Below are 21,131 nucleotides of genomic sequence, written 5' to 3'. Positions count from 1 at the left end.
AATTACTAAAAAATGTATAAGAAAACTAAAAATTTTACAATAAAAGCCAATTCCAATTGTTGATAAAACTAAAATAATACTGCATCTGAGGCACAAAACCTCAAATATATATATTTATTAATTTTTTATTTATTTATTTATTTTATTTTTAAGAATTCCCAATGTTTTGCCCAACAAGGCCATTCCTGGTGGTAAAACATTGGGAATTCGGTCCCTGAAATGGAAGCAATCTCTTTCAATATGAGAAATATTTACTCTGAGATCATTTATTAAAGTGCACTGTGCAATGTTATTTAATCTGAATTCAGCATAATATTGAGCTGTATAGATCCACCCCTCCCCCCAAAACCCTCCAACACAACAAAGCCACAGTCCACAAGCAGACAAACACACATTTACTGCATATACACAAGACTTTATGAGCATCTGAAGGATGTGTGATGGATTGAGGAATATGAGAGGAATAAACCCTTATAAGACACTACCACAAATCACAACACTCAATTAATAAGTGCACTACACAAGCACACTATATTATCCATATTTAACATGGATGCATGAGATTGTCAGGTGGAAATGATTTCTGCAGGACTTGATTCATAAATGCAACTATCAAAAATTGTCTGTCCTTGTGTTATTCCTGAGCAAACCGAGAAGTATCTGTAGTTCTGAATGAAAGATATCGAGCTTTACTCCTTCACATCTACAAAACACTGATGCAATCATTATTTTCATCAAACGCTGATGGAACTCAAACACGTTTCCTAATGACGGGAGCGCTTTAGCAATAAAAGTCCAGTGCATCCTATCAAATGCATGTCTAAAGTCAGAAATCCTAAGGATTGCATTCATGCAAACTCGCCCAAGTCTTGTCAAAGGAATAAATGAGCGCTTACCTGCACAAAAAGTTCCCAGAAGAAGTGCAAAAGTCAGCCAGGAAGCGAACATATTCCTCTAATGGCACAAAAACACCCCAGATTTTCTCCTTTTCAGTGTCTTCTGCTTTGCACACATTTAAAACGATCGGGGGGAAACACACTCACACATGCACACACTCACACACTCTCACACACACACACAGGAGCCCGAGTGACCGTCGGCCTGATGTCCACCCAATCAAACTTTAACATATGCAGAAATCCATCAGGAAAAGCGGCTATTCCAACAGAAACGCCTTCCGGCAGGGAATAATGAGTGATTTCCACCCAAAGCCTGTCCGTGTGCGAAGCTTCTCCCGTTCAGAGTGAGAATGGCTGGACAGGGTCCGATTCTGACATGCTCGGAACTGAACTGAGTCCAAAATGGCTTCGGAGAGCGAAACGCAGCCAGCAGGGAAACCAATTTTCCAGTTCTACTAAGGCGAAGGCTTGGCTCATGAATATTAAGTACGCAACGTGACGCTCGCTCCCTCATTGGCTGAGTTCTAGTCAGCCTGCTGAGAAGGCCAGGCTCATGAATATTGAATTGATTCCATGACTGGACGTTCCCGGAAAGTTGACAGTCAACGTCAGCACGATCTAATTAATATTCATGAGCCGTGGCTTTGCTGTAGTAGGATTGGGAATTTCGCAGCAGGAAAACCCGGATGTTGAAACACAAAGAGAGAAATGCAAAGCCTTTGAGCCCATATGCTCAGGCTACACAATATATACACATACTGCACATCACGGCCAACACTGCAGTATTTTGGTGCGAATATGAAGAGTAAAGTGCTTTATTTTGGTTATGCAAAATTATTGTTATTGATTGATTCACCTAAACATTAGTTAGGCTGCTGAGATGAAACTATTTGAGGTCTTTTGGAAGCTCAATTCCAAACTAAATTTGCACATAAATAAAAAAAATAATTGATAAATAGCCTAGTTAAATACCATTACCCATAAAAAACAACAACAACAAAGCGGCTAAATCAGTAGCTATTATATTACTGTTACAATAATAAGATCATATTTCAAGATAATAATCTCAAAATTAAACTAGGCAAAGCATCTGGAGTTTGAAATATCAGAAAAATGAATTTTATAATCACAGAATGCAACTTTCTGTGTAAAAACACTTCACCTTCACACACTAAGTTGTCGTGTCAAGTGAGCCAGCGCAGAGGACAATAACCATCCTTGAAAAACAAGTGAAGCACAAACTCCCTGACTTCTGGCAGTGAAACTGTTTGAATGCACGTCTCCGAAGCTGCTAACGTACAGTTAATTAAAAAACAAGCTTGTGTATCCATACTGTAAATGAGACAGGACATTACAATCATGGCTCAGTAATGCACATCTCCTCCAGATCTGCTGTATTCATGATTTTTCAGTTAAGATCACTTATAACTATCTTGAAAAAATATGTGAAACTATGTTTTATGAGTATCACATAAAAAGATCTGATCATGTTCTTGATACTTTTAATACTGTATAATATTAACAACAATTTTTAAGTGATACTTCAGTATAAAAGTTAATTGTAAATATTTATATTATTTAAGTTTGCAAAGAATTTTCCTTATTTTAATGCTTTTTATAATATTTTACAAGGGCAGGTAAACAGTCTAGATAGGGGACTGGTAAATAATTGAAAAATTCTGGCAAAATGTAACCTTTTTACTTATATCCAAGCTAACGGAACGTTAGGGGAAGGTTTTCTCAACGTTAAGAACAAAAGTTTTTCCAGTAACGTTAATAGAATGTTCGCCAAATGATCTGTTCTTTAATAATGTTCTGAAAACGTTTTTAATTGGACGTTCATAATTTTTTAAATGTTACTACCTGCTTTAGAACGTTCAGAAAACATTCAAAATGAATGTTCCCATAATGTTTGAAGATGATAAAATGGAATGTTCCCTTAACCGGAAGTTTGGAACGTTCACAACATTCTAAAAACATATTTTAGCTGAGATAATGTTTCACTGCATGCATTTAAAAGACACCAGAAACCTTTTACAGGAATTTCAAAAAGACAAAAAAAATCACATTGATTTATTGTAGTTATTTGTGAGATAAGATTACAAAACTGTGGCTCTCAAAGGATTAGTTCACTTTCAAATAAAAATTTCCTGATAATTTACTCACCCTCATGTCATCCAAGATGTTCATGTCTTAGTTTCTTCAGTCAAAAAGAAATTAAAGGTGCAATATATAAGAATTTTGCAGTAAAATATCCAAAAACCACTAGACCAGTGTTATATATTTTGATCACTTGAGCACTTACAATATCCCAAATGTTTGCAACTATTTGTAAATCGTGAGAAAACTAATTAGTGTTATATAGCTCAACACATTTAGTCTTATTATTTAAATCTAATTTTCTTGATTTTTTGTGAGTACCATGCTTTACCATGCCTCAGAGAAAAACACTATTTTGTGAAGTAGCTAAAAGCTAGAAGTATAGCATAATCAGATGCAGCTTTATTTTTAGTAACAGTAATACAGCATTTTCTCCATCATACAATACGTTTTAAAATTAATTGCATGCCATTTATCAACACAAGCCATCCAGCATTTAATATGATATTGAAAAATCGATCTATCTTACTGCAGTGTGTAACAGTGTAACAGAGTAACGTTATAACATCATTTTCAACACACTCAAATGTATCTAATATTATAAACAGAACTGCGTTACCTCATACTCATGACCGGAAAAGCGGCAGCGGCGCCGGCGACTGTGTCATAATAAAAGTCCCGCTGCTCGTGAGGCGTGTGTTGATCAATCGCTCCAGCTCCTCGTTCAGCTCCACAACACTCGCTCCTGCTCTGCTTCATACTACAGTAACGTTAATAATCACATCCATGCACATGATTTCTTCCCGACTCCAATCCCTATTCTTTTCCATCGACCGTTGAGATGAGGACCACATGTCCCAAGATTCCGCGCTTAAACTTGGCGTCATCAAGCTACGCCTTTGTTTTGAATAGGCTGACCTCTAGCGGACAGAAAATATTACATAGTGCACCTTTAAGATTTCTGATGAAAACATTCCAGGATTTTTCTCCTTATAGTGGCCTTCAATGGCCTCCAAACGGTTGAAGGTCAAAATTACAGTTTCAGTGCAGCTTCAATGGGCTGTAAACGATCCCAGATGATGAATAAGGGTCTTATCAGTCATTTTCTAAAAGAAAATAAAAAATAATATACGTTTTAACCATAGACACTCATCTTGAACTAGCTCTCTTCTTCTTCTTCTCTATTTAAATTCTGGCAGTGTAGACACTGCTAAGTGCATTACTGCCCTCCACAGGTCAAAGTTTGAACTTAATTGTCATATACAATATGCTAGTGCAAGTATAAAACAATCAGTTCAAACTTAGACGAGCGTCTATGGTTAAAACGTATATAATTTTTTTTTTTTTTTTTTTTAGAAAATGTCAGATTAGACTCTTATTCCTCGTCTGGGATCATTTAAAGCTCTTTGAAGCTGCACTGAAACTGTAATTTTGACCTTCAACCGTTTGGGCTCCATTAAAGTCCACTATAAGGAGAAAAATCCTGGAATGTTTTCATCAAAAACCTTCATTTCTTTTCGACTGAAGAAATAAGGACATGAACATCTTGGATGACATGGGGTTGAGTAAATTATCAGGAAAATTTTATTTGAAAGTGAACTAATCCTTTAAAAAGCTCTCAGCTAATTACAAATAATAATAAAAAAAAACATTTCTTGTAAAATTAGTTTAATCAGACAGTTTTGCAGCTTTAGCAGTGAATGGCAAATTATGTGTCAAAATATATTCTGTGTAATTACTTTGCTTCCACACACTGAATCACTCTCACAAAAGCTGTTATTTTGATAATTATATTGTTGTGAAGAATCAGACCCTCGTGTCAGGGCAAAGAAAAGACAAACTTCACAGGAGTATAAACACAATTGTAAATACGAATATGGCTCTTTTCAGAGCATTTGAGCCGCATTAATGCAGCCGTGCAGTTTTGAAGAGCCACGATCCGTCTCGATGGTTATTTCTCACACTGACAGCAGCGACATTAGAGTAACTGAGAGCGAGCGCTTTTAAAACGACACCGGCCTGCTCAGATTGAGAGATGAGCGCCGCTCCCAAACTCTGCTAAGTAGGTCTGCCAAGCAGCACTTAGCCAAATAAAATATATGACAACCTAGGTATAGAGTCATTACAGTCGGCCACATGATTCAACACAATCCCCAACACTATTACTGCATCGCTTCCTCTCACAGAGATCGCATTGATCGCAGATCACTGCTGCCAAGAGACACAGATCTGGAGCAAAACTGCATCACATTCCCTGAAAAAATGACCATTTGCTTCACTATAACACTATAGAGCTCAAAAGTGGTCAACCAAGCATTTATTTGATCAAAAATACAGTAAAATTACAACTTAAACTGTTTTCTGTTTTAATATATTCTCATCAGCATATTAGAATGAATTCTGAAGGATCATGTGACACTGAAGACTGCTGAAAATTCAGCTTTGATCACACAATATAAATTACATTTTACTACATATTCGCATACAAAACAGTTATTTTAAATTGTAAAAATATTTCATATTTTTTTACTGTATTTGTGATCAAATAAATAGCCTTGGTGAGCATATAAGAGACTTTTTGTCTGTTAGTGAGCCAAACTTACTGTTACATTCACAATCCAATGCATTTACTTCTCTAATGTGAGTGAAACATGATATTGAAAGGAAAAAAAAAATGCATGATGGGATGATTCTCCAGCGATGCTGAAAAATAAAAGAGAAAGGAAAGTCATTTCAGAGTTCTTATGCAATAATAACAAGCAGCAGAAGAAGAAATCAGTGCTTGACCTGCAGAGCTGTTCAAATCAACACTGTGCTGCTTTCTTAATTAGTCAGGGTTGTAAGTTTGGGATCAGGCCGGCTGTTTTCCTCTTCAAGGACTCTAAATCCCGGGCACTGGAAAATGACGGAGACGCCACCCAGGTTAATGGAATCTCGGCTCTTAAAAAGTCCTGAAAGCCACGTAAAAACAGGTGTAAAACCGGTTGCCATGACGACGGCAACCCTCCAGTCGTTCTGGAATGAAAGCCCTTCGAACTCGACATATGCTCGTTCATCGACACGCGTCTGGAGGGAGTTAATATCACTCCAGTTCATTCTGACAAATAAAGTATTTGCTCCCAACTTTTACACAGAATAAAGACTTCAGTCTAAAGCAGAACAGGCTGGATGGAAATTAAACCGTTTATTATCATTTATTAATATTAATCCAGTTATTATTATGTAAAAATTATTTCATCAGATTAATCAGATAAAAATGTCCAATTTAACAGATTTTTACTACTGCAAAGTGACAAATAATGAAGGTTCTCAGTGTCTGTAAATGTGACTAAACTGATGATAAAAAATTGATTTTATCAATTTGTATCAGTTCTATTTATAAACAATGCATGCAACTGTTGTTCATTGAGCTCATGAAATTTTAATTAATGTTTGATTGATACACACTAGGATACTAGAAAATTACTTTTTATAAGTCAGCAGTTTTTTTTATTATGTTAGATTTTTTATTTACATTTTTAATAAATATATATGTATTTTTCATACTTATATAGTAGTACTATTTTTTTCATACTATAATGATATATGAGAATATGATTTATGAGATTTTTTTATTTAGGTCATCTGATGTCAGGGTTAAATATTATTTTTACATATGTATGTATATATATATATAAAATTAAACATTGATAGTCTAATAGCTAAATTGTTATTTTTCTGTATATATATAAGATACTAAAAAAAAAAGAAAAAATGTACATATATACATATATATGCACACACACACACACACACACATATATATATATATATATATATATATATTTATATATATATATTACATTTTTCATATTTAAGTTTGCTTACTTTTAGGACCCGAACGATTATGAATCTACTATCAGTGCCAAATATTATTTCTATATATATATATATATATATATATATATATATATATATATATATATATATATATATATATATATATATATATATATATATAGATGTGTGTGTATTACATGTTTGCTTACTTTTAATACCTGAAAAATAACTCTTATGAATACTTTGAGATTTTTTATTTGGCTCAACTTGTAGAGCACGACTCTATCAACACCACTGATGGATGGGCTCTCAGGGGATGTACATACTGATAAAATTTACATCTAGAATGCACTTTAAAATGCTTTTTGAATAAAAGCACCTGGCAGATGCATAGAAGCAAATCCACAGGCATCAACAGCGCGAATCTGCAGGGATGAACAGGATGAAGTCAGCGCTCTGGTCATTCTCACTGTCCTTCCTCATCTCTGCGAAAGCAGCCTTGATCAAAAGCACTTCCACTGCGTGAATATAAAGCGCCGCGCGGCCTTCAGACTCTCACACACCAACGACCTGCAACTAATATGAAGGCACATCATAAAGGACCGGAAAGAAACCTTTCACTGTGGCAGATCAATGCTTTCGGAGGAGGGATATGACAAAATGTTTCAAAAATAAACTGAGGGTGTCTGCAGTGTGTACATTGAGGTGAAAACACACACACACACTCACACACTGAAGCTCAGCGCTGTATTAATGGGATCTCTCTCACTGCACTGATTTCAGCTTTGGGCGACACCGTGACTCTGAACTGAGGACAAAAGAGCCATGAATAAGAAATGTCCTATAAGGACAGACGGGTCGCCCCCTGAGCACGAGACAAGCGCTAATAAAGTCTCTCGTATAATGAAAAATGAGTACGAGTACTGCCTGTGCACTTGAGCTGGATGATGCTTTCCAGGGCATTTAAGTGAACAAGTAGCAGAACTTTGGGGTTGAAATTAGAAAACACATCCAAATGAAGTGGAGACCACCCTTTCACAAGATGTAATATAAGTCTCTGGTGTCTCCAGAATGTGTCTGTAAAGTTTCAGCACAAAATACCCCACAGATCATTATTATAGCTTGTCAAATTTGCCCCTATTTGGGTGTGAGCAAAAACACACCGTTTTTGTGTGTGTCCCTTTAAATGCAAATGAGCTCCGCTTTCCAGAAGAGGGCGGAGCTTTAACAGCTCAACAACAACAAAGCTGGAGAATCTCACGCAGCCAAAATGAGGATTTTGCTCAGCCTTACATTGTTCAAACCGGAGTCGACACTGATGGAGAGACTCAGGAAGAAGTTTTAGACGTTTCTGAACGATTAGTGGATAAATTTATGTAGTTGCTGTGGAGTTGATTCAAGTTCATCCACTAGCATGTGTCGTCATGTTCATCTTTTGTGTTGAATTGACCCTCGTTTGTGAAGCAGTCCGGCGTAAAATGACGGCATGACAACAACACTCTACTACAACAACTCTTCCTCTTCTCTAAAGCAGCCCAACATGGCCCCGCCCCCTTTGTTGTGTGTTCTCAGGGGCGGGGTTTATGTAAATTTTAGGTTTGTGATGTCACTAACCCAGGAAGAAGCTTGTTGTAGTCCTTAAAAGTGCAATATGTAATATTTTTGCAGTAAAATATCCAAAAAGCACTAGGTCAGTGTTATATATTTTGTTCACTTGAGTACTTACAATATCCCAAATGTTTGCAACTATTTGTAAATCGTGAGAAAATTGCAATTTTAACCAAGTTTTATTTTGTAGAAACCATGAAAACACCAAAGACGCTTTAATATTTACATGTTTTAATAGGCAAGGGAACAACTGTTTTGATATATTTATAGACAGAAAACTAATTATTGTTATATAGCTCAACATGTTAAATCTTATTGTTTAAATCTAATTTTCTTGATGTTTTGCGAGTACCATGCTTTACCTATGCCTCAGAGAAAAACACTATTTTGTCAAGTAGCTAACATAGCATAATGAGATGCAGCTTTATTTTTAGTAACAGTAATACAGCATTTTCTCCATCATACAATACGTTTTAAAATTAATTGCATGCCATTTATCAACACAAGCCATCCAGCATTTAATATGATATTGTAAAATCGATCTATCTTACTGCAGTGTGTAACAGTGTCTCACAGCAGCCGCCGAGCGAACGCACAGAGTAACGTTATAACATCATTTTCAACACTCTCAAATGTATCTAATATGATAAACAGAACTGCGTTACCTCATACTCATGACCGGAAAAGCGGCAGCGGCGCCGGCGACTGTGTCATAATAAAAGTCCCGCTGCTCGTGAGGCGTGTGTTGATCAATCGCTCCAGCTCCTCGTTCAGCTCCACAACACTCGCTCCTGCTCTGCTTCATACTACAGTAACGTTAATAATCACATCCATGAACATGATTTCTTCCCGATTCCAATCCCTATTCTTTTCCACCGACTGTTGAGGTGGAGACCACATATCCCAAGATTCCGCTCTAAAACGTGGCGTCATCAAACTTCGCCTTTGTTTTGAATAGACCTCTAGTGACCTCTAGCGGACAAAATTATTACATATTGTACCTTTAAACAGAGAATTCTTTAAAAGATAATATCTCCCAACAGGATTGAATCTGTAAACAATGTCAAACGATTTCCTCCAGAAAGCTTCTCTCGACTGATAACTAGCGGTCATGTATGAGGGGGGTGTGTGAAGTTTGAAGTAAACAATCTCACTGAATATAATCTCATCATTACTGAATTTACTGTGTGCATTATTTGACGATCGGTCCGGTGGTGTCGGCAGCAACTGTAATGACTCTGTGTTTGGTCATTAAGCTCTGCAGAGGAGAGAGAAGAACACAGAGGTCACTGTCCTCACAAGTGCCAGAACGCTGGCCGCTGGACACAATTACTGACCCGCACAACACTGAGTGTGTATGACGCCTTCAGCACGACAGAGAGGAATCACTCTGTTTGCTTGTTAGTGAGGGAAGAGGAAACTATAGGTCACGTGACATTTACTGTACATGTGGAGAGGCAATAAGTGTAGATGTATTTACATTATATACACTTGACAAAGTCAACATACTGATCTACTCTTTTCTTCTTCTTCTGAGATTAAATTTTAAACTGAATGTCCTTCCTAGAGCTTTCAAGCTACATCCACCAAATCCTGACTCTCTTTTCAAACTGATTGGATTTTCATTAAAAGGACGATGAAATCTACAAAATGTCCCATAGACTTTCATTGAGGGGGTGAAGACTTTTGTACAATAAGACTTAGTGTATTTAAAACAATCCATTCGCTGTGTTAAGACAACCCATTTGTTGGATTAAAACAACCCAACTGTTGGGTTAAAACAATCCATTCGCTGAGTTAAAAATAACCCAACTGCTGGGTTAAGACAACCCATTCGCTTGGTTAAAACAACCCAATCATTGGGACTGTCCATTTTCAACCCAACTTGGGCCGTTTTTTTTTATTTTTTAAAAAAATACTGTAAGTCAGTCGTCACTATCACATATCACTCACTATAACTATTACCAACACCAAATAGTTAAACACTAACTTCAGTGTGTAACTCCTGAATGTCAGCAATTAATAGTCAGAGATCTCAATATGAAGTCAAAGTATATTTATAGGGGTGAATTCAGGTTGATAAGTACACTTTTTCCCAGTCATCTCAAATAACCCCAAAAAATGCATGGAAAAACAAAGTTGTATAGAATCCATCATGTGTTTGATGGGAACATGAATGCTGCAGGTGCTTCATTCCTGAGTTCTCTCCTCTCACCGGACTGTACATCACAGGTGTCGATATCGATTGCATCCAAGCCTGATGAAAAGGCTTTTTCCTGACTGATAAGAGACGTTATCGTATCAGGAGTGAAGCGCATTACTGGCCTTATCAATGCAAACTGAGCCGAATGCAGTGGAGAGCTCTGCAAGCCAACACAAATCAATCAGAACGACTCACAGCACTAATGCCACTCTCAGCGTACATGAGTTCGTTCACTAATGAGAGTTTGTCCTGATTAATTCATTACAGAACTGAAGGGAGGAACACAATCAAAACTTACTGAATATTCTGTCCTTTCTATTTCTCCAACAGAAGCCATGAGGAAGAACATAGCATCATATAATCAATCAGTAGAAATAAAGCTGACTGCTCTGGTGAGTTCACGTTGTGTTTCCTCTCGTCTAGTAACTGGTCTGACTGTTGCAGGAGGGCGTTTTATAAATTGTTGAGCTGTTGATGGTGTTGTGCTGGGCAGGAGAAGATGAGACGCTTCGGGTCGGGCCATTAGAGAACAGAACGGAACATCGTCCCCTAAGGACGCCGCCTGATGAGTGAACCGGGCCATAAATCAGACGCCGCAGCAGCAGCTCGCTCTCCTCCTCTGGATCTGAAACAGCAGCTGTGCGTGTGTGTCCAGAGACAGAGATATTTACAGATGTACACACATGTACTAATTCAGACCAGATGAAGTCAAAAAGTGATTTTTTTGGAGTACATTTTACAAGAAAACACTATTTTTGTTTTTGTACTTCAAAATAAGTTTAAAATAACTTTGAAAAGCTTGAAGTTTGAAGGTTTTACTCAGAGAAAGTCAAAAAATGAAAGTCATGTTGCTAACATGATTTAACATGTTGTTAGGATGTTTTAACATATTGCTAGCATGTTTTAGCACGTTGTTAGCATGGTTAGCATTTTTGTTAACATGACTTAACATATTACTAGCATGTAATTAACATGTTGCTAACATGTTTTCAACACATTGCTGGCACATTTTTACATTCTTAGCATGATTAGCATGTTGTTAGCATTATTAGCATTTTGCTAGCATTATTTAACAAATTGTTAGCATTTTTTAACATTTTGTTAACATGATTACCATGTTGGTAACATGATTTAACATGTTACTAGGATGTTTTAACACATTGCTTGTACGTTTTAGCATGTTGTTAGCATGTTGACAAGTTGTTACCGTGATTAGCATGTTGTTAACATTATTTTCATTTTTGCTAACGTGTTAACATGTTGCTAATATGTCTTAACACATTGCTAGCACATTTTTACATTGTTAGCATAATTAGCTTGTTGTTAGCATGATTAGCATTTTTCTAGCATTATTTAACAAATTGTTAGTATGTTTTAGCATTTTGTTAGCATGATTTAACATGTTACTAGGATGTTTCAACACATTGCTTGTATGTTGTAGCATGTTGTTAGCATGTTTGCCATGTTGTTAGTGTGATTAGGATTTTGTTAGCATGTTGCTAACATTATTTTCATTTTTTGCTAACATGTGTTAACATGTTTTGCTAATATGTTTTAACACATTGCTAGCACATTTTAACATGTCATTAGCATTTTGTTAGCATGATTAGCTTTTGCTAACATTATTTAGCATATTGATAGCATGATTTAGCACATTGCTAGCATGTTTTAGCATGTTAACATGATTACCATGTTTGCTAACATAATTTAACATGCTGTTAACATGTTTTAGGACACATTGCTAACATATTTTAACATGTTGGTAACATGTTTTAGCATGTTGTTAACATGTTGTCCATGTTGTTAGCATTATTAGCATGTTGCTAGCAAGTTTGCAAACATGATTTAACATGATGCTAACATGTTTTAACACATTGCTCGCATGTTTTAACATGTCATTAGCATGATTAGCATTTTGCTAGCACAATTTAACACAAATTGCTAACATGTTTTAGCATTTTGCTAGCATGATTTAGCACATTGTCAGCATGTTTTAACATGTTGCTACCATGATTAACATGTGCTAACATGATTAACATGTCAGTAACATGCTGCTAGCTTGTTTTAGCATGTTGTCCTAGGATAGTCGTCAAGCTTTGCTAGTGATAGACAGCTTAACCCAGCGGTTGGGTTATTTTAACCCAGCAAATGTTTTTTTTTTTAACCCAGCGGTTGAATTGTTTTAACCCAGCGAATGTTTTTTTAACCCAGCGAATGGGTTGTTTTAACCCAGCGATTGGGTTGTTTTAACCCAGCGAATGTTTTTTTTTAACCCAGCGAATGGGTTGTTTTAACCCAGCGATTGGGTTGTTTTAACCCAGCGAATGGGTTGTTTTAACTCAGCATTTGGGTTGTTTTAACTCAGCGAATGAGTTGTTTTAACCCAGTGAATAGATTGTTTTAACCCAGCGAATGGGTTGTTTTAACCCAGTGAATAGATTGTTTTAACTCAGCGAATGGGTTGTTTTAACCCAGTGAATAGATTGTTTTAACCCAGTGAATAGATTGTTTTAACCCAGCGAATGGGTTGTTTTAACCCAGTGAATAGATTGTTTTAACTCAGCGAATGGGTTGTTTTAACCCAGTGAATAGATTGTTTTAACTCAGCGAATGGGTTAGTTTTAACCGCAGCGAATGGGTTGTTTTAACCCAGCAGTTGGGTTGTTTTAACTCAGCGTTTGGGTTGTTTTAACCCAGCGAATGGGTTGTTTTAACCCAGTGGTTGGGTTGTTTTAACTCAGTGAATGGGTTGTTTTAACCCAGTGAATAGATTGTTTTAACCCAGTGAATAGATTGTTTTAACTCAGTGAATGGGTTGTTTTAACCCAGTGAATAGATTGTTTTAACCCAGTGAATAGATTGTTTTAACCCAGCGAATGGGTTGTTTTAACCCAGTGAATAGATTGTTTTAACCCAGCGAATGGGTTGTTTTAACCCAGTGAATGGGTTGTTTTAACCCAGCAGTTGGGTTGTTTTAACTCAGTCTGTTTGGAGTTGTTTTAACCCAGCGAATGGGTTGTTTTAACCCAGTGGTTGGGTTGTTTTAACTCAGTGAATGGGTCTGTTTTTAACCCAGACTGAATAGATTGTTTTAACTCAGTGAATGGGTTGTTTGGTAACCCAGTGAATAGATTGTTTTAACCCAGTGAATAGATTGTTTTAACCCAGCGAATGGGTTGTTTTAACCCAGTGAATAGATTGTTTTAACCCAGCGAATGGGTTGTTTTAACCCAGCGAATGGGTTGTTTTAACCCAGCAGTTGGGTTGTTTTAACTCAGCGTTTAAAGGGTTGTTTTAACCCAGCGAATGAAGTTGTTTTAACCCAGTGAATAGATTGTTTTAACCCAGCGAATAGATTGTTTTAACTCAGTGAATGGGTTGTTTTAACCCAGTGAATAGATTGTTTTAACCCAGTGAATAGATTGTTTTAACCCAGCGAATGGGTTGTTTTAACCCAGTGAATAGATTGTTTTAACTCAGCGAATGGGTTCGATTTTAACCCAGTGAATAGAATTGTTTTAACTCAGCGAATGGGTTGTTTTAACCCAGCGAATGGGTTGTTTTAACCCAGCAGTTGGGTTGTTTTAACTCAGCGTTATGGGTATGTTTTAACCCAGCGAATGGGTTGTTTTAACCCAGTGGTTGGGTACAGTTTTAACTCAGTGAATGGGTCAAATGTTTTAACCCAGTGAATAGATTGTTTTAACCCAAGTGAATAGATTGTTTAACTCAGTGAATGGGTTGTTTTAACCCAAAAGTGAATAGATTGTTTTAACCCAGTGAACTAGATTGTTTTAACAAAGGGCGAATGGGTTGCGCTATTTAACCCAGTGAATAGATCTCGTTAAGATAACGCAGCGAATGGGTTGTTTTAACCCAGTGAATGGAGTATGTTTTAACCCTAGCAGTTGGGTTGTTTTAACTCAGCGTTTGGGTTGTTTTAACCCAGCGAATGGGTTGTTTTAACCCAGTGGTTGAAGGTTGTTTTAACTCAGTGAATGGGTTGTTTTAACCCAGTGAATAGATTGCCCTTAACTCAGTGAATGGGTTGTTTTAACCCAGTGAATAGATTGTAATTTAACCCAGTGAATAGATTGTTTTAACCCAGCGAATGGGTTGTTTTAACCCAGTGAATAGATTGTTTTAACCCAGCGAATGGGTTGTTTTAACCCAGCGAATGGGTTGTTTTAACCCAGCAGTTGGGTTGTTTTAACTCAGCGTTTGGGTTCACGTTTTACACACAACAAAGCGAATGGAAACGTTGTTTTACATCCCAGCGGTTGGGTTCGTTTTAACTCAGTAAAATGGGTTGTTTTAACCCAGTGAATAGATTGTTTTAACCCAGTGAATAGATTGTTTTAACCCAGCGAATGGGTTCGTTTTAACCCAGTGCAATCCGATTGCCATTAACCCAGTGAATAGCATTGTTTTAACTTCAGTGAATGAGAGTTGTTTTAACACCAGTGAATAGATTGTTTTAACCCAGCGAATGGGTTGTTTTAACCTTCAGTGAATAGATTGTTTTAACCCAGCGAATGGGTTGTTTTAACCCAGTGAATAGATTGTTTTAACTCAGCGAATGGGTTGTTTTAACCCAGCGAATGGGTTGTTTTAACTCAGCGTTTGGGTTGTTTTAACCCAGCGAATAGATTGTTTTAACCCAGCGAATGGGTTGTTTTAACCCAGCGAATAGATTGTTTTAACCCAGCGAATGGGTTGTTTTAACCGAAGTGAATAGCATTGTTTTAACCCAGCGAATGGGTTGTTTTAACAGCCAGTGAATAGATTGTTTTAAACTCAGCGAATGGGTTGTTTTAACCCAGTGAATAGATTGTTTTAACTCAGCGAATGGGTTGTTTTAACTCAGTGTTTGGGTTGTTTTAACCCAGCGAATAGATTGTTTTAACCCAGCGAATGGGTTGTTTTAACCCAGCGAATGGGTTGTTTTAACCCAGCGAATGGGTTGTTTTAACCCAGCGAATAGATTTTTTTTAACCCAGCGAATGGGTTGTTTTAGACCCAGTGAATAGCCTATGTTGTATTCTAACCCAAGTCACAATCAAGATTGTTTTAATCCAGAGAATGGGTTGTTTTAACCCAGCAGTTGGGTTGTTTTCAACTCAGCGAATGGGTTGTTTTAACCAGTGAAATGAAGATTGTTTTAACCCAGCGAATGGGTTGTTTTAACCCAGTGAATAGATTGTTTTAACCCAGTGAATAGATTGTTTTAACCCAGAGAATGGGTTGTTTTAACCCAGCAGTTGGGTTGTTTTAACTCAGCGAATGGGTTGTTTTAACCCAGTGAATAGATTGTTTTAACTCAGCGAATGGGTTGTTTTAACCCAGAGAATGGGTTGTTTTAACCCAGCAGTTGGGTTGTTTTAACTCAGCGAATGGGTTGTTTTAACCCAGCGAATGGGTTGTTTTAACCCAGCAGTTGGGTTGTTTTAACTCAGTGAATGGGTTGTTTTAACTAGTGGTTGGGTTAAATGTTTGCTCAACCTGCAGGGTAGTTTTATTTAACCCAACTGTTGTTTAAAAAAGCAGTATTTCTTGCTTAAAATGAACCCAAAATTTGTTGAAAATGAACATTTATTAATAAATTTAATGAATAATAATTAAACAATAAACAATTATTAAATTGCTTATTAATAAATGTTCACCTTTTGATTATTATTGTTGCCTCTAGTAATTGTGTCTGATTTTGGGTTATAGTTAATAGTTGGGTTAAATAAAACTGTCCAGCACGCTGGGCAAACATTTAACCCAACCACTGGGTTAGTCCATTTTCAGCTTGGGTTGTTTTTAACCCAGCATTTTTAGAGTGCACATAAAGTTTTGGTGGTGTTTGCGTCTAAGTGAGAAAAGAAGTGCATGTAAACTAAAAGATGTCGTCACAAAAAAAAAAAAAAAAAGAAAGATGTCGTCACTGACACATCTTCACATTTTGTGCCAAAGCAGAGATAAATGATGCAGTTGATCTCATATAGAGCGATGTGCCTGAAGAGTTTTAAAAAAGTGATCTAAGTTTTGAGAAATGTGTGCTAGCGATTGTAAAACAGCTGAATAGAATGTTTGAGGAAAATCAATACAGTATATAAAAAAGCCACTAAGTATAGCTGGACTGCTGGAGAAACACCAAGATCTTGAGCTTTATTTTCTTCTCAACAGTCGATTACTCTTGTTTGAATAAACACCCCGCAGCTGACTAAAACTACACATTTAAAACTGTCTGCATCGACTTATTTGCATGCTGGAGATTTGCTTTGGGTGCGTTTCTCAGTAAACACCGGAGCGAGCGACGCTGGTCCTCTGAGGTTTCTTCTGAAAACAGATGCTATCTGAGGAGAAGATTCCCTCCAGAGACGCATCCTTAATGGATTCCATTGTGCGACGGATCGCTGGCTGTTTGCGCTCAAATCTTTATCGGGCTAATCAAAGTCAAGTTCATTAACCAATGGTGCTCCATCAATTAGTGCGAGATTGCTAAACAGATAAACAAGGTAATTAAACTTTAATTATTTGATAGTGGGTTTGTGCAAACAAAGTGAAGATTGTGTTTCCTCCTCTGGGCTGTTTTCTCTGTCATGTGATAAATAATAACCACTTGCATAGATTTATGTGCATCTCAAATAAAACAGATTTAATTAGTCAGATGTTTACATTTATTAGAATTTTTTCGCTTTGTGCAGAAATAAAGAGCGTTGATTTGTCGAATGAGCTCGAGCAAAATCAATCAGCATGGAAATGATCTCAGAATGTGTGTATGAATTCATTCATCACCAGTGATGAAAACATGTTGGAAAACGTGAAACAAAAACATGTTACATTCACGAATATGAAACGCTGGAAAAACGCCAAACGCCAAAGGCGGCAAGATAAACAAACACGGGTTTGTAAGTAAATGCGAATAAATGATGCATAATTTACATGTTCTGCAGGAAAATGATGAGAGAAAGAGCTCATGGATGAAGCAGATGTTCTGAGGGTCAAAGGTCAAAGTTCAGTGCAAAAAACCTCCAGCTGTGTGAGTGTGATTCAAAGAAACTTGCACAGATTCACCTACGACTCAACTATAGAAACTCAAACTGCATTATATATAATAGCCCATATAAATAAATATATATCCCATTATAATTTTATACATATTCAATATATTAAAAAAGGAAAGATTCCATAAAGAAACTTCAGGAATCGACTGAAGATCTTAATGACGGCGTCTGAAGCTCATCAGCCCCTCAAACGAGTTTAACGTTTACTAATCGTCGTCTCCAATGAGCCGCTGAAAACATAAATTGGCCATTTTTTCCTCATTATCGTTTCTGGCGAGTTCCTCACAGTTCTTCCTCTCGTCGCGTCATGTGAACCTGAGAAGGCAGACCCGCGAAACAGAAGCGTTTAATTAATTTACCGGCCTGAAATGACTCTCATGCATAATTAATGCAGATTTGTTTAAATGAACAAAGTGAAGTCATGGGAATCATTGTCATAAATTATGGAGGACAGCGTTCCCGCTGCTTCAGGTGGGTGTGAAGATCTGGAGTTTCTTCAGGTACTGATTTATGAAAAATATTTTTAGTTTTTCCACATCGTCCAGATGATCTTTAAATCAGCAGAAGGGAGAAAATGTGAACTATTTAAAGGATTAGATTCAAATATCCTGATCATTTACTCACCCCCATGTCATCCAAGATGTCTTTCTTTCTTCAGTCGAAAAGAAATGAAGGTTTTTGAGGAAAACATTCCAGGAGTTTTCTCCATATAGTGGACTTCACTGGGGTTCAACGGGTTGAAGGTCCAAATGTCAGTTTCAGTGCAGCTTCAAAGAGCTCTACGTGATCCCAGACGAGGAATAAGGGTCTTATCTAGAAAAATGTTCTAAAAGAATAAAATTTATATTCTTTTTAACCACAAATGCTCGTCTTGCACTGCTCTGTGATGCGCCACGCATTACATAATCATGTTGGAAAGGTCACATGTGACGTAAAGTGACCAATCACAGTTCACTTTGTTTAAACATGCCATTTATGGGCAGCTTTATCTGAACTAGTTTTTTGCTTAATAATAAAGACCATCATAAACAAACTGAATGTAACCGACTACAAAACACATAAAAAAAGAAATGCAGAATTTCTGTCCATCCAAAAGTAACATGAAGCTTAGATTATTTCTCAATAGTCAATGTTTAACAAGATTATTAAAATTATTTTTATATTCAATTATATTTTGATTTAATGCAAGGATGCATTAAACTGTGACAGTAAAGACATTTATAATGTTACAAAAGATTCTATTTCAAATAAATGCTGTTCTTTTGAACTTTATATTCATCAAAGAATTCTGAAAAATAAAATGTATCACAGAAAAACTGTTTTCAACACTGATAATAATCATAAATGTTTCTTGAGCAGCAAATCATCATATTAGAATGATTTCTGGAGGATCATGTGACACTGAAGACTGGAGTAATGATGCTGAAAATTCAGCTTTGATCACAGAAATAAATTACATTTTACTATATATTCACATAGAAAACAGCTATTTTAGATTGTAAAAATATGTCAGATTTTTACTGTATTTTTGATCAAATATAAAAATGCAGCCTTGGTGAGCAGAAGAGACTTTAAAATCCTTAAAAATCATACAGTTCTGGATAACCTAGTTTACAGAGTGCTTTAAAACTCTGAATATCCTGCCAAAAATCTGATGCCACTAACCTGAAAAATGTCAAATTCAAATCAAAGAGCTCATAGAAAGCTGGTTCTTAAGCACAACTCTGTTTCCAGGCAGAAATGTAAATTTGTAAACATGTGAAGATGTGTAAATTTGTAAGATTTGTAAATACACCTGCACCTGCATGACTTCTAGAAGTCAGATTAGAGCTTGACTAATCAAGGAAGTTCTCTCCGTACCTGTTCGATAATCATCAGATGGACTGTTTCTGAGTCTGAGACTAATTGCTCCCTGAGAAAAAACCCTTCATCATCATCATCATCATCATCATCAGCAGGACTCCAGCGCCGTGCAGCATTGGATTGTGGGGGTTTGTGTATGGGGTTTGATCGAGCTCCGAGTCCATGAGAAGACCAACATAAATTCATTTAGCTGCTTCGTCGATACACAAACACACAAACAGACACCCTGAGGGAGATCGATCACAGTTTGAGACGGACGTCACAAACACACAGAGAAACTTCAACTGACTCCATTTATGCCCATCTATTTTCCTGCTCTTGCTGTGAATAATTCCTCAGTGCATGTCTTCATCATAAACCTCACTGATAATATCGGTTGAGAACAGAATTTGAACTGAATTGAGCTGAATAATGACACAAAAATGGTCTTTTCGGCTGAAATTTTGTTGATTGAAACAATCTGTACTGATATCTTAAAAATAAAGTGTCCCGGAAAAAAACATTTTAAGAACCTTTTTCCAAAAGATTCCATGGATGTTAAGGTTCTTCATGTGACTTGACTCAAATGACAACTTTCCTTTTTAGCTGATGTCGCTGTAATGTTGACCAATATTCTGTTTACTCATTGTTTAGACTAGTTAACAGCAATTTAATGCTACTTTTGTACTTTATAAAGGGTACAGTATTAGTTTATGTTGGAAAGGTAGCTGACTATCAAATGAGAATGATCACGTTCCAAGGTGCTTTAGTGCAACAAGAAGAAATCTCATTCAGAAACAGAGAAACTCTATTTAAGAGCTCAGCGGCTGCTAGAAACAGCCAATTAACTCCTGCTGTACCTCCTCGTTTAACAGGGTAAATATAGGGCAAAACATGATTGGTTTTCTTGATTGCACATGAAAGCAAACCGACCCGACAAACATCTTCATCAAACTAAGAGCTGAACATACAAAAATAGTGTAATAGAGCAGAGGATGTCCATCTGTGACTAGAGCTTTGCAGTAAATTATTCACTTTTATTTATTTATTTTATATTTTTTTCACAGCTGATTTCAAATTTTTGGAGAAAATCTGATTGCATTTCTGGAGGAAATTAAATTAAATTTTAACATTTTTTTTTAAAAAGGGTTAAATATATTAAATTAGTACAATTATTTAGTTTATGAAATCTGCATGTAGAAAATGAAATGACAATGTTTAAATAAATGTGAATGAATGAATGAACGGAGTTAAGGGATAAAATAAGCATATAAAAATATTAAGTAAAATTCTATATTTATTTATAAATGTTTAAAATTGCCTCAGCTATGCTGTGCAATTCACATCTAATTTTACTTACATAATCCAATAATAATAATAATAATAATAATACAGGAAAGAGTTTGATTTTCTCCATTGATTGGATTTGACTGGACGGGGAAAGTTCCTGTATTTTAAGGTGGTTGATATTGATGAGATCGATGAGTTCATCTGAAGAGAAAAGTCATTTTAGACAAACATTAATTTCTAAAAAAGGTTTTCATTTATTAACACTCAAAAGCTATTCTTTAAATTAATGTAATTAAATCATGGAAAGGATTTCCGCTT

General features: G+C 36.3%; 1 protein-coding gene across 1 annotated transcript in view; it reads right to left on the bottom strand.

Annotated features, from left to right (window-relative positions):
- Positions 1 to 1,361, bottom strand: part of acvr2ba (activin A receptor type 2Ba) — a 48,937-nt gene extending 47,576 nt beyond the window's left edge. Inside the window, exon 1 of the mRNA XM_048174610.1 lies at positions 897 to 1,361. Coding sequence (XP_048030567.1) covers positions 897 to 948 — 52 coding nt within the window. The 5' untranslated portion in view covers positions 949 to 1,361. The remainder of the gene's footprint in view (positions 1 to 896) is intronic.
- Positions 1,362 to 21,131: the final 19,770 nt, after the last annotated feature.

The sequence above is a fragment of the Megalobrama amblycephala genome, linkage group LG22, assembly GCF_018812025.1.
Source record: "Megalobrama amblycephala isolate DHTTF-2021 linkage group LG22, ASM1881202v1, whole genome shotgun sequence".
Lineage (NCBI taxonomy): Eukaryota > Metazoa > Chordata > Actinopteri > Cypriniformes > Xenocyprididae > Megalobrama > Megalobrama amblycephala.
This window is presented reverse-complemented; position numbering and strand designations above follow the sequence as displayed.